The following is a 15275-nucleotide window of genomic DNA, read 5'->3' as shown; positions in this document are numbered from 1 at the left end:
CAGAAGTGAAAACTTAAAACTTTGTTTTTAAATGTGTAATATGACATCATTTCAACGTCAAATGTACGTAAGAAAATGATTTTTTTTTTATTATATCAGTACGATGTCAGCATGATATCATTTATCCTTACATATTTTTTTTTTTTTTAGTCACAACAGGTGTCAGTGGTATGTAATAATTACATAAAATTCATTACCTAGCTATGACTTACCAGTGATTTCAGACCTAGGTCATATGACATCACTGGTAAGTCATAGCTAGGTAATGACTCGTTCGTGAATCGAACAACCTGCTAACTCCGTCCTTTAACTTAAACACCAGACAGGAAACACAAGAGTGCAATACCGTGCAATATCTGCACTGTTTTCATTTCATCTCAAATGAAATATTCTTGTACTCAATAACTCGCAACTATTTTGTAAAATATGGCACTCGGGGGTTTTGCTGGAACTTGGTTGATAAGTTTTACATACTGTGCGGGAAACATGCAAGTAGTATAGTAAAGTACTTCCGGGACCAGGGTTCAGGGTGTGGTTTCCGCCAACTTGGATTGTGACGTCATGGCGGCCATATTGGATGGTCTTAACATTTACCTTGACCAAATTTCGCCATACATTACTCCAAATTTGCCCAAACATCACCCAAATCCAACAAAATTACCAGTTTTTTTTATTCCGCCGAAAAATCTTAAAAAATAGAAAATTAAAAAAATTCCTTTTTAAGGGGGGGGGGGAAGCAAAATATTCAAAAATTTCGAATACGAAAAACCTTAAAAGACTTTTGCCTTAGATTTTTTTTTAAAAAAAGTCCCCAAAGTAGCTTAAATTCCCCATGGGCAAGCCACCATAATCTGCTGAGGTCATGACCTTGACCATTGGGATGCTATGTCCGCCATTTTGAATTGTTACGAAAACCGTTGCAGTTTTCGTTACGACCGCCAGCTTGAAAATCCGTAAATATTAATTTAGAAATTAGGAAAAAAATGTTTAATTATTAAAAAATAATTAATACAAATTTTAATAAAAAAAACATTCCGCCACTTTTAAATTATGATGTCATAGACGCCATCTTTAAAATACGTAAATATTAAGCTAGAAATTCGGAATAATATAAAAATTAATAAAAATTAATTAAGTTTTAAAAATTTAATAACATTTTATTTTAAAACATTTTACGTCACGGCACTTGGAGTCCTCGGTTCAAACCTGGTGAGGGCAAAAAAATGGCGACGAATCCTTCCTCCACGGAAGCCACCAACAGACTGACCTCCCACCACTAATGTCAAGGTATACCTATACGTATAGTCAGACTAGCTGCCCGACCCGGCTTCGCACGGCTATACGAATGAAAAAAAAATTAAGCCACATCTCCCATTTACAGTAATGGTAAATAAAAAAAAATCAGTGAAAATTTATTACAATGCTGTATAATGTACCGGAGAGAAAATGAATAGCACCGATGGTTTCCCGACTCGTGCACGCAACGTACAACTGATGTAACCGTACTTCGCTACGACAGTCTACAGGCAGATCACTCTTGCGCCACTCATTATACATGCCCCTCCTTGTGGGTACGCCACTGCCGCGCGATGCCCGTTGCCATGGAGACGCAGTAGGCATGAACAATGCAAAATCCTGTTCTCATGCAAAGTACCTGTTGAAATTTTAAGGAATGGACTGGGTTATCGCTTTGTATCACTTTATTTGTTCAGTAATCAACATTTCGTCACCTTACACCATTGATAGTTATTCTACCAGTGAGGAAGAAAGAAACGAAAACGAAAAAACAAAATAACAAAACAATTGCATAGTGAATAGTGTTGCCACAGGGCATAACATAAGGGTCAAACAATCGATATATAATAATGGTAATAATAATATAGAGTGCAAGAGTTCAATGTCTCAATATACCCACTGTTGCCTGGTTTTAACCACCCATGGGATCTAATTTTCGTAAAATGTCATCCTGCGTAACATAAGGAACATTACTGTGAAGTTTCAAGTCTGTAAAATATATATACTTGAAAAAAAGGGCAATTTTTGATATTTAAACTACCCGCAAAATTTCAACGGTGATGAGGACTGCACTAACAATGAAATAGTCGTTGCCATAGAGACGAATGAAGCAACAACAAAGCAACAGCCGTTGCCATGGTGATTTCCTACCAAAAACTGGAAATTTTGATATTACGCCCCCAAACTTCCCTTGGGATCGGATTTCCGCAGAATCCGTTCTTAGTGAGCGTCTACATCACAAAATGAGTAACTATGCTACTTTCAAGTCAATCGGGTGTATAGTTTTAGAGATCTCGTGGTGAGTGAGTCAGTGAGTGGTATTTCGCTTTTATATATATATATATATATATGTATATATATATGTGTGTATATATATATATATATACACACAAGTCCTTGTCAGAATTGTAACGGGAGAGGAAAATTATTGATGGTCCGAAAAAAGAAAATTAATTAAAAATAATATAAATAATTCTATTAAAAGGAAAAAAAAACAAATTAAACACAGAGAGAGGGAAAAAACAATAGTTTAGGTTTGCGATTTAAAGTGATAAGAAGTATTTAAATACTAATTGAACTCTTATGAGGGTACTGATTGCTTCGTTGTTAATATCACACGGGTGTTTTTTACTTGTATGGGAAAATTAAGAATGATAAGCATCTAGTGCGTGGCAACAATGTTAATAGGCAATAGGAAATAAACTTCTAGCGCCTGCGGCATTGTCAACACACACTTCGTACGTGTACTGCATGTTGTATCTAAGCCCCTCCAACGCATTTGATTCTAAATTGGACTTTTAGTAAGGATCCCTAATGTTATTGATAATATATTATAGCCTATAGCCTTCCTCGATAAATGTACTATCCAACACTGAAAGAATTTTTCAAATCGGACCAGTGGTTCCTGAGATTAGCACGTTCAAACAAACAAACAAACAAACTCTTCAGCGTTATAATATTAGTATAGATAGTGTGACGTCATGTCCACCATCATGTTTTCGTCTGCTGGATTCCGCTATCCTGAATCCGACATATCGTTTTCGTCTGCTAGAGGGCACTGCCGCCATATTACTCGTAATTTAATTTTTAGCCATTATAGAGAAGTAATTATTTATTGCCAGGGCGCCCGGGGCATGTGTCGTTTTTCCTAAAGGCGTTTTGCCTAATTTTAGGCAAAACGCCGTTTAGGCACAACGCCGTTAGGCAAATCGCCGTTAGGCAAACCGCCGATAGGCAAACCGCCGATAGGCAAACCGCCGTTAGGTTATGTAAGGTTAGGTTAGCTTAGGTTAGGTTAGCTTAGGTTAGGTTAGCTTAGGTTAGGTTAGCCTAGGTTAGGTTAGCCTAGGTTAGGTTAGCCTAGGTTAGGTTAGGCTAGGTTAGGTTAGGTTAGGTTAGGTTAGGCTAGGTTAGGTTAGCTTAGGTTAGGCAAAACGCTGTTAGGCAAATCGCCTTAGCAATATGGCGTTAGGCAATTCGCGTTAGGCAAAACGAGGTTTTGTCATCATAGTAACATTTTAGGCAAAACGCCGTTAGGCAAATCGCCGTTAGGCAAAACGCCGTTAGGCAAATCGGAGTTAGGCAAAACGCCGTTAGGCATAACGCCGTTAGGCAAATCGCCGTTAGGCAAATCGCCGTTAGGCAAATCGCCGTTAGGTAAAACGCCTTTAGGCGAAATGACTTTAGGCAAATCGCCGTATCGAATTCATGTTTAGGCAAACCGCCGTTAGGCAAATCGCCTGTTACTCGGCGCCCGCTATCTTGTGCCATATTGGCTGCTATATATTCAAAGTCAAACTAGAAAATAATGCTGCATGCAATACATTAGCTTCGAGGTGTTTATTTATTCCTCCAGAAAATCTAACCACGTTTTTTTTTTATATGTCTCGCTGGTAATTTTCATTGCCAGACCATTAACTTGGCTTTTTGACATTTCTTTGACGGGTGACGTAATACTGGCCGTATTTAGATATTACAAGTTTCCACCAATGCCTCATTGGCCTCGCTGTTATGTTCTGCGATATCCGGGCTATTGTTTCTTGACAGTCTAGAATGAACAATTTTGTACACAATAGAATGGCCCTTGTATTTGGACAACGGTTTATTAGACGTGTCCTAAAGGACTTACACCTAAAAGCAATCTCAGATTATGTTAATTTGTTGGAAACGCCTGTCAACAGTTTATATTATTTCATTATTGCACCCATAACATGCACGTGAATTTTTTGCGTCCACGTAGCCAGGTACATTTAGAACTGAAAATAGCATTTCGAGCACGCCTATTGGCTGTTGAAATAAGAGCAAAAGGGAAGCCTTCCACAAGCAGCTAGCACATGTTCCGTAGCCGTTACGTGATGTGCTGAAGAGATACCATGCCGTGGATGTGATGCGTGGATTCGGTGCCTGCAACGCGTAAGGAATACATAACAAGGTCACGCGAGTATAAAGAGTGTTCACTTTGTGCGCAGTACTTGATGCGCTTCTATCAACGGCGGGTTTTTACAACTACGTAACAGACCTCAGCACGTCAATGCAGATAAAAACTCGATAGGAATGATTGCTGCCTACATGTTGGTCACACACTTTGGTCCACAAACAAAAATTGTGAGTCATTCAGTACTCATATTATCTTTGAAAGATTTGTGGAATGGGAGTGCATGACTTGATGTAAGCTTTTGGACATACGCCATTGCTAAGCACTTTTTCTGTAGAAGAAAACTTAAAAAAATACCCAAAAGACAAAAAAATACAAATTAACTATTATTGTGTTTGTTTTGTCGTGTTTTTTTCTCGTTTCAACTGTTCTGCTGAATTTTTTTTTATTCAATATTTTTGTGGTGTCATCACTTGTGAGGGTTTTTTCGTTCTCTTAGTCCATTTTTCTTTGTTTTTCTTTGTTTGTTGACCATATTCCTGTTATGGAATATTATGTGGTGTTTATATCTTTTTGACAACAGCAATTTTTATTGCTTAATTTGTGTTTTTTTGTCTTTTGGGTATTTTTTAGTTTTCTTCTACAGAAAAAGTGCTTAGCAATGGCGTATGTCCAAAAGCTTACATCAAGTCATTCAGTACTCGCCAGCTATGTGAAAATGACCTCGGCAACGGGAAATTCATATGTTCTCATGTTCATGTTGGCAAATAAACTTATAGGTAATACGAAACTCGGACACGAAGTTTAAAGTACAATTCTTTAAAATAATTCAGAGCATCGTAAATATACGGCTAAAGAAAATATTCTCTTTTCAAGTAAAAACATTTCTGGACTCGAATCACACACGTACTTATTTTGCGGCCGCCGCTATAATTCGCTGCCTGAATTGTTAACATTGCTGGCCACAAATATGCGCAGATGGAAGCACGTAACAGCCGGGAATATTAAACTATTAGAAACTGTGCCGATAAAAGCGAAAACGACTTGAAAAAATCCTAAACCCCGGCTTTGGATATTCGACAAGTAATTTTATGAAACTACTGTCCATCTGGTAAAATGCACTAAACAGTTAATACTACAAAGTTTAGAAGTTATTCTTTTGTGGCATTACTAAAATGTTACCCTGAAACATTTAAAACACATATTAAAACACTAAGTAGGCCTGTATGTTCGAATATTTATTTTTCCTTAAACGACTGAAATCAGTTTGTAAATACCTAGAGAAAGGATACTCCAAAGGCTATTACACAGCAGTAGTACAAACTGGCAATACTCTATGAGCTTTAACAAGAAAGAAGAAAAACAATTAAATAATAATTCAAAGTTGTGATAGTATTTCCATATTACCTACTTATTAAAAAAGTAAACTAATATTTTATCCAGTGATGAGATTTGAACCACGTCCATTTAGGTCATCTAGCGCGCGCTCTGCCGCTGTGCTATAATAAGCCTATTAAGAGTTGAAAAGGAGGACATGTAATAAACCTTTGTAATACCAACTTTATTTCGTATTTAAAAAGTGAAATTTCTTTTTACTATGACTATTTTAGATTGCCATTTATATTCCAGGGTAGTTTCACTATCATAAAGTGACATTTAGCTCAACAATACGTTAGGTACGTCCCCTAATATATACGAAAGTTACTATACACGGGGTTTACGTTGCTAAAACGTGGATCCGCCATCTTGTTTACACATTTCCGTTCATCGAATCCCGTTTCATTTTCACGACATTACTCATACTAAATGCCGTATACCGAGAGCTAAGATATTTCACATAAAATAATGTTTATGCAACCCGTTCAAATTATATTTTAAAACAAAATGGGGTGTTGCTGTGTCATGCACACGGCCGTGTGTTGTATGTGAATATGTGTACGTAACAAGTAATATTTTCTATACAAAATATAAAATACGCTATTTTATATTCTGACGCCATATATATTCACTGTAACTATTTTACACTAATGTTTTATATATGCAATCGACAGATTTTGACGAGAGTAGACGATTGAAATCCAAACGAACGTCGTAGCTTCTTCGAGTCAAAAGTTATACTAAGTGGAAATCTTGAAACGCAGCAAAATGACCTCAAAATGGCGACGCTTCCCCTCCACCGCGCGCGATGTGTCACAGTCCTCACTTAGCGTAACGAATTCTTTGATTCTTTAGCCATCCAGTGGCGTAATTAAATTTTGGATGTATAGATGATAGATATGTAGTTGCAACACCAAACTGTATCCCCAGATTTTATTATCATTTTTTTTTAATTGCCTCCCACTATGGAAGCAATTTTAAAGACGTATTCACGTCGTATATTCTATATATAGTAACGCTCGTCACTGACGTCTAAGGCTGGCACTCTGCAGGTAGCTTAACTTCTGTTTCACACACAGCCACACTTTCATTTTTGTTTATATGTGTAAGAGTCCACGCCAGCCCGAGTCCACACCAATTCGAGTCCACGCCAATTCGAGTCGTACCAGTCCTGAGTCCAGCCAGCCCTGAGTCCAGCCAGTCCTGAGTCCAGCCAGTCCTGAGTCCAGCCAGTCCTGAGTCCAGCCAGCCCTGAGTCCAACCAGTCCTGAGTCCAGCCAGTCCTGAGTCCAGCCAGCCCTGAGTCCAGCCAGCCCTGAGTCCAGCCAGCCCTGAGTCCAGCCAGTCCTGAGTCCAGCCAGTCCTGAGTCCAGCCAGTCCTGAGTCCAGACAGTCCTGAGTCCAGACAGTCCTGAGTCCAGACAGTCCTGAGTCCAGCCAGTCCTGAGTCCAGCCAGTCCTGAGTCCAGCCAGTCCTGAGTCCAGCCAGTCCTGAGTCCAGCCAGTCCTGAGTCCAGCCAGTCCTGAGTCCAGCCAGTCCTGAGTCCAGCCAGTCCTGAGTCCAGCCAGTCCTGAGTCCAGCCAGTCCTGAGTCCAGACAGTCCTGAGTCCAGCCAGTCCTGATTCCAGCCAGTCCTGAGTCCAGCCAGTCCATAGTCCAGCCAGTTCATAGTCCAGCCAGTCCTGAGTCCAGCCAGTCCTGAGTCCAGCCAGTCCATAGTCCAGCCAGTCCTGAGTCCAGCCAGTCCTGAGTCCAGCCAGTCCTGAGTCCAGCCAGTCCTGAGTCCAGACAGTCCTGAGTCCAGCCAGTCCTGATTCCAGCCAGTCCTGAGTCCAGCCAGTCCTGAGTCCAGACAGTCCTGAGTCCAGCCAGTCCTGAGTCCAGCCAGTCCATAGTCCAGCCAGTTCATAGTCCAGCCAGTCCTGAGTCCAGCCAGTCCTGATTCCAGCCAGTCCTGATTCCAGCCAGTCCTGAGTCCAGCCAGTCCTGAGTCCAGACAGTCCTGAGTCCAGACAGTCCTGAGTCCAGCCAGTCCTGAGTCCAGCCAGTCCTGAGTCCAGCCAGTCCTGAGTCCAGACAGTCCTGAGTCCAGCCAGTCCTGAGTCCAGCCAGTCCTGAGTCCAGCCAGTCCTGAGTCCAGCCAGTCCTGAGTCCAGCCAGTCCTGAGTCCAGCCAGTCCTGAGTCCAGACAGTCCTGAGTCCAGCCAGTCCTGATTCCAGCCAGTCCTGAGTCCAGCCAGTCCTGAGTCCAGCCAGTCCATAGTCCAGCCAGTTCATAGTCCAGCCAGTCCTGAGTCCAGCCAGTCCTGAGTCCAGCCAGTCCTGAGTCCAGCCAGTCCTGAGTCCAGCCAGTCCTGAGTCCAGCCAGTCCTGAGTCCAGCCAGTCCTGAGTCCAGCCAGTCCTGAGTCCAGCCAGTCCTGAGTCCAGCCAGTCCTGAGTCCAGCCAGTTCATAGTCCAGTTAGTCCATAGACCAGCCAGTCCATAGTCCAGCCAGTCCATAGTCCAGCCAGTCCATAGTCCAGCCAGTCCATAGTCCAGCCAGTCCTGAGTCCAGCCAGTCCATAGTCCAGCCAGTCCATAGTCCAGCCAGTCCTGAGTCCAGCCAGTCCTGAGTCCAGCCAGTCCTGAGTCCAGACAGTCCTGAGTCCAGCCAGTCCTGAGTCCAGCCAGTCCTGAGTCCAGACAGTCCTGAGTCCAGCCAGTCCTGAGTCCAGCCAGTCCTGAGTCCAGCCAGTCCTGAGTCCAGCCAGTCCTGAGTCCAGCCAGTCCTGAGTCCAGCCAGTCCTGAGTCCAGCCAGTCCTGAGTCCAGCCAGTCCTGAGTCCAGCCAGTCCTGAGTCCAGCCAGTCCTGAGTCCAGCCAGTCCTGAGTCCAGCCAGTCCTGAGTCCAGCCAGTCCTGAGTCCAGCCAGTCCTGAGTCCAGCCAGCCCTGAGTCCAGCCAGCCCTGAGTCCAGCCAGCCCTGAGTCCAGCCAGCCCTGAGTCCAGCCAGCCCTGAGTCCAGCCAGCCCTGAGTCCAGCCAGCCCTGAGTCCAGCCAGTCCTGAGTCCAGCCAGTCCTGAGTCCAGCCAGTCCTGAGTCCAGCCAGTCCTGAGTCCAGCCAGTCCTGAGTCCAGCCAGTCCTGAGTCCAGCCAGTCCTGAGTCCAGCCAGTCCTGAGTCCAGCCAGTCCTGAGTCCAGCCAGTCCTGAGTCCAGCCAGTCCTGAGTCCAGCCAGTCCTGAGTCCAGCCAGTCCTGAGTCCAGCCAGTCCTGAGTCCAGCCAGTCCTGAGTCCAGCCAGTCCTGAGTCCAGCCAGTCCTGAGTCCAGCCAGTCCTGAGTCCAGCCAGTCCTGAGTCCAGCCAGTCCTGAGTCCAGCCAGTCCTGAGTCCAGCCAGTCCTGAGTCCAGCCAGTCCTGAGTCCAGCCAGTCCTGAGTCCAGCCAGTCCTGAGTCCAGCCAGTCCTGAGTCCAGCCAGTCCTGAGTCCAGCCAGTCCTGAGTCCAGCCAGTCCTGAGTCCAGCCAGTCCTGAGTCCAGCCAGTCCTGAGTCCAGCCAGTCCTGAGTCCAGCCAGTCCTGAGTCCAGCCAGTCCTGAGTCCAGCCAGTCCTGAGTCCAGCCAGTCCTGAGTCCAGCCAGTCCTGAGTCCAGCCAGTCCTGAGTCCAGCCAGTCCTGAGTCCAGCCAGTCCTGAGTCCAGCCAGTCCTGAGTCCAGCCAGTCCTGAGTCCAGCCAGTCCTGAGTCCAGCCAGTCCTGAGTCCAGCCAGTCCTGAGTCCAGCCAGTCCATAGTCCAGCCAGTCCATAGTCCAGCCAGTCGATAGTCCAGCCAGTCGATAGTCCAGCCAGTCGATAGTCCAGCCAGTCCTGAGTCCAGCCAGTCCTGAGTCCAGCCAGTCCTGATTCCAGCCAGTCCTGTGTCCAGCAAGTCCTGTGTCCAGCAAGTCCTGTGTCCAGAAATTCCTGAGTCCTCACCAGTCCTGAGTCCAGAAAGTCCTGAGACCAGCCAGTCTCGAGTCCATGCCAGTTAGACCAAGTACAGGGCACTCCGGAATGTCACCCCAAGTGTAACCTGAGTGATGCGTGTGCTGTGGCGTCAGGGGCGAACGTGTCAAAGGCCTTCGCGGCGATGCGCACCTACTCGCCCCGGGGACCGCTCGTCAACTCGGAGTTCTACCCGGGCTGGCTGACGCACTGGGGCGAGCCACTCCAGACCGTGTCCACGAGATCCGCCGCGCGAGATCTGGACCACGTCCTCGCCATGAACGCCTCCGTCAACATCTACCTCCTGCACGGCGGGACCAACTTCGGCTTCCTCTCCGGTGAGCCCCACTGCCCATGCTGGTCCGTGGTGACTCCAGGTCTTCCTTGCGTCAGCCACTCCCACCCCTTCACTGGCCACTAGCACTGCCCAGTCTGAACACTTCCTTGGGATGAGCGAACAGAGATGTGACACCAAGTCTTCCTTGCGTCAGCTACTCCCGCCCCTTCACTGGCCACTAGCACTGCCCAGTCTGAACACTTCCTTGGGATGAGCGAACATAGAGGTGACACCAAGTCTTCCTTGCGTCAGCCACTCCCACCCCTTCACTGGCCACTAGCACTGCCCAGTCTGAACACTTCCTTGGGATGAGCGAACAGAGATGTGACACCAAGTCTTCCTTGCATCAGCCACTCCCGCCCCTTCACTGGCCACTAGCACTGCCCAGTCTGAACATGTCCTTGGGATGGGCGAACATAGAGGTGACACCAAGCCTTCCTTGCGTCAGCCACTCCCGCCCCTTCACTGGCCACTAGCACTGCCCAGTCTGAACATGTCCTTGGGATGGGCGAACATAGAGGTGACACCAAGTCTTCCTTGCATCAGCCACTCCCGCCCCTTCACTGGCCACTAGCACTGCCCAGTCTGAACAAAAGGATTATATCCAGAGTAGTCTTTAAGTAAACATATATAACCTACAATATATAAATATTTTCTATAAGCTACAAGATAATCTGCCCAGTCTGAACACTTCCTTGGGATGGGCGAACAGAGAGGTTTATAATCTCGATGTAGATGGTATCATTCCACTTGTTTAACTTCAAATTTACAAAAAATTTCTATAAGCATCAAAATTCTTCTTTAAGGGGGTGAGAAAGTAGGATAGGACTGTTTTTTTTTTTAAATCATGAAGATCGGTGACTTTTCTTTTGTTTTGAATTTCAAGCATGCAAAATTCCTTCAAGCTTGGGTAAAAACTGAATATATGTCTAAGAAACAAATCTACAAATTGACGCTTATCTAAAAGTCTTTTCGTTCGAGTGGTTTTCCATCTCATCCTGAGTTGTTTTTTTTCGACGGAGAGGTGATAACTGGACATAAACACGCCACTACACTAGGCCAGGAATGTAGGCGGTACGCCCATTGAAGGTAGTTACAAACCACACCATCTTTTTTTGCCTGATGTGATTTCTGTAAGCCTGACCAACCAACAGCCAGGCCAGGATTCGAACCCGGGTCCTCTGGAATTCGAGTCCAGTGTCTTTCCACTGCGCCTTCTCGCTCACGATCTTCAGTAAAGTCCACTGATTGGGTCGGTCAGATGGAAGCTTGGTTAATGAATTATTGTGTAACCATTTCATTTGGCATCCTCAACTTATTATTAATTCCCATACTGAACCACATCGTGGACTCAACACATCCTTGAATTTACTATATTACACATGGACCATGGAGACTGTGCTGATGCGCGATGATTTGTTAGCACCAGATCAGTGTCCAGTAGATTGTCACCCTGGAGCTTTGGTTGTCGTAATCATTGTATAAGTCAAAGTTGGCCTTGGTTTCTGGAATCCGTCACATATGTTAATTATGTTGTAACAGCTATTTGATCTGTGTTATGTACACACAAGTTTTTCTTATTCGGTATTTGGGATCAGTTCCATAATGAGTCCACAGGTATGTATATTTTTGTGATACTAATTTTTTCAGGGGCTAATTACGCCACCAAGTACCAACCTCAGCTGACGTCATACGACTACGACGCGCCTCTTAACGAGGCTGGGGACCCAACTGAAAAGTACTTCGCTCTGCGGGAGGTTATAGGACAGGTAGCGTACATCAACAGAAAATTCCAAATGGAATATAATCCATTCGGATTTTTTTGTGATTTTGCTATTTCGCGGGAGGGTTTGCTCATCAAGACATTCCTTTACATCAAAGAGCCTCATTTTATGTCAGATTCAGGTAATAGGGTTACCTTCAGACCTTGCTCTAAGAAGTCTACTTTATTTTGAGGTTATGTGCTTGGGCCTAGAGTTCATTGCTCATACATAATTTATTTCATAAACTTCCATGTTCCTGCTGCTTTTGACTACAGGTCAATTATGTAGGTACTTGTTAAAACAGGGGGTAACTTTGCAGCAGGTATGCAATGCTTTGTTAGAAGAAGATATCAGGTCTTAGAAAACAGAGCGAGACATAATAAACTGCTCTGGAATTAACAAGATATATTACACCACTACATTTATAGCGGTTGGTCCATAATTTTTTTCACTTTTGAAATAACCGTGAAAAACATATAAATTGTATTCAAATGAATGTTTATTTACTAGAACAAAATACATACTGGAAAATCATTTCTTAAAAATAATATCGTCCAAATGGCCGCCATCTCACCACCGGCATTCCTGAAATCTGGTTCTTAGATTTCTGAAAACTTTTTGACATAAAGCTCGGGGTATGTTAACCATTTCTTGACGGATGTTCTCCTTTAATTGGAATGTCATCGCTGATTTATTTACGTAGTCTCGACTTCTAAGATAACCGTATAAAAAAAATCAGCTGGTGTTAGATCCAGGCGGCAGGGAGGTCATGAAATATCACCTCTGCGCGAGATCAGCTTGATAGGGAACATTTCTTTAACCAGGGTTATACGAGAGTATTTCGAAAATCTGAGGGCCAGATATGAGGAATGCCAGCGGCAAGATGGCGGCCATTTAGACGAAATGATCTTTAAGAACTGATTTTCCAATATAGGTATTTTTGTTTATATATATATACATATTTATTTGAAAACAATCTGTATTTTTTTTCGTGGTTATTTCTCAAGTGCAAAAATTTATGGCCCACATGTTAGATTATATTTTGAGGAAGTTTAGTAAACATTTAGGATGTTTCCTCATTGAGGAGAATCTTAAATTTGGCATATACTAAACCTTTTTTGGTCTATAAACTATGTGATGTTTTTAACATGCAGGATGTTGAGATCAACTTTCTTTAAATTTGGTCAAATGCAGCCAAAGTATGGAACTTAAATAAAGCTTATATTCTATATGCCTTCGCAGTGCATGAGTAAGCTTAGGAATTACTGTGTGGTTACTTAATGCATGTTCTGGAGGTCTCTTAGATCGAGATGTCACTTTATCCAGCCTCCCATTTTGGTGATGCCAGATACATGTATGGGGGAAATGGGCATTGCTGATAGTCATTGGGTGTTCTTGGGTTTACTCTTATTTACATAACACTGCATTTTGTGGTCATTCCATTTTTAGATCTTATTTTCACAAAATATTCAAAGACAACTAGTAAGGTTGGCAGTGATCTTCGAAAATAGTTACCTGGTTTGAGACATTATTTAAGCACCTCCTAAATTTCATTAAGTCAAATTAAAATAATAACTGGCCCAGCGATTACATATTTTATGTTCAAGAAATTCATTGATTCACTTGCTCGATGCATGGCCAAAAGTCAATATGCCCAGTAATTTTTACTAGAACACGTTGCACTAGATCCAAAGCAGGGGTCCATAAATTTGGACCAGAAGTATACCTTAGTAAAATAGTTGCATAACTCAGAAAATCAACACTTTTTAGTGGTAACATTGTTGTACTATGAAAACAGTATAATTTAGTAAGCATGGAATCGATACCTCAGTGCAATTAATTGCATTTCAGGTAGAATATGTACGATTTAGTGAGTGATAATGCTATCATTAAAAAGCAGTTCATTTTAGCTTGTCTGAAGACCCATATATGCAAATAACTTAAAGAAAACATAGCCAAGCTTCTACTATGTCCGGTTTACAACAAATCAAGAAAAGTAGTTCCAAAATATAACCTCTAATTGTATAAGATACATTAAAGATCGTTAACCACATGAAATATTGACGTGACGTCTAATAAATCGATGAATGCTGGCTGCACCACGAAAAAGGATGACTCATTGTCCCGTTACACACATTGTCCCGTTACACTTTGTCCCATTACGCTCATTGTACGCTTACGCCGCATCTATCTCTCTTCCACTCGATTGGAACTACCATCGATTTTACTTTTTCGAGGCACATTAAACTTGAAACACTCCCATTACTTTTCCTATCTTCGTCCTATCCTTAACAGAATAACACTATAGTTATATAATGTGTTCGTTAAAGTAATAAACATTTTGAATTAATGAGTACAAATGAAAGTTAATTTATCAATTAAATTGTAAATTTCATTTGACCCCTTTGTATCCATACAAAATAGTGATAATTCAATAAAAATGATTCAATTTTCATAAAAGTATGCAATCGTTTCATCAATGTTTTGTTATGACGTCACGTTAAACTATCGTCCGTAAACCGACTTTACAGACAACCATTTTTTTTTGTTTTCGTTTATAAACATTAGAATAATATTTAGACAAAAAGAATCGTGCATATTTGTGAAAGTTTGAAAGTTTTTCGTGCTTTATTCAAGCATTCAAGTCATAAGACCAATTGCAAATCGGAATTTGTTCAATGGTGAAGTATTATTGAAACTGGAGTATAAGGAAATTCAATTAAATGTGAACCAAGTACATAGGTTTGCCTCGCGCTAGGGTTCAATTCACACAGTTTTGCGTGGTTTTCTGTTTCAGTACCTGCCTCTGCCCAACATGACCCTGCCCGAGCCCGCGGAGAAGGGCGACTACGGGCAGGTCCAGCTGAGCCCGGTCGCTTCGCTGCTCGATCCCGTCATCCTGGCTGCCTTCAGCTCGGAGAACGTGACGAGGCAGCACCCGCTCACCTTCGAGCAGTTGGGCCACCGGTACGGCTTCGTGCTGTACCAGACCCGCGTGCCGGCCCGCGCGCCAGACCCTGCGGTCCTGGATCTCGCCGAGTTCAGCGACCGGGCGTATGTGTTCGTCAACAAGGTGGGTGGTAGCACTGCATTTCCGCATACTCTGGTCTTTATGAAGTAGTACCCAATCATGTTCCCTGCAACCAAGCCACCAGTACAGCTTTGTGTTGTACCAGCCCCATGTACCGGCCAGCGTTCTTGACCCTGCCGTCTTGGATCTCACAGAGTTCAGCGACCGGGTGTATGTATTCGTCAACAAGGTGGGTGGTAGCACTGCATTTCCGCATACTTTGGTGTTTATAAAGTAGTACTCAACCATGTTCCCGCAACCAAGCCACCGGTACAGCTTTGTGCTGTACCAGACCCATGTGCCGGCCGGTGTTCTCGACCCTGCCGTCTTGGATCTCGCCGAGTTCAGCGACTGGGCGTACGTGTTCGTCAACAAGGT

General features: G+C 43.6%; 1 protein-coding gene across 2 annotated transcripts in view; it reads left to right on the top strand.

Moving 5' to 3' along the window:
• LOC134540718 (beta-galactosidase) overlaps positions 1-15275 on the top strand; it is a 92287-nt gene that overhangs the window by 61093 nt on the left and 15919 nt on the right. For both annotated transcript variants that reach the window (XM_063383613.1, XM_063383612.1), the window contains exons 7-9: positions 9844-10065; positions 11715-11833; positions 14625-14900. In XM_063383613.1, the coding sequence (XP_063239683.1) occupies positions 9844-10065; positions 11715-11833; positions 14625-14900 (617 nt within the window). The remainder of the gene's footprint in view (positions 1-9843; positions 10066-11714; positions 11834-14624; positions 14901-15275) is intronic.

This window comes from Bacillus rossius, chromosome 17 (genome assembly GCF_032445375.1).
Source record: "Bacillus rossius redtenbacheri isolate Brsri chromosome 17, Brsri_v3, whole genome shotgun sequence".
NCBI lineage: Eukaryota > Metazoa > Arthropoda > Insecta > Phasmatodea > Bacillidae > Bacillus > Bacillus rossius.
This window is presented reverse-complemented; position numbering and strand designations above follow the sequence as displayed.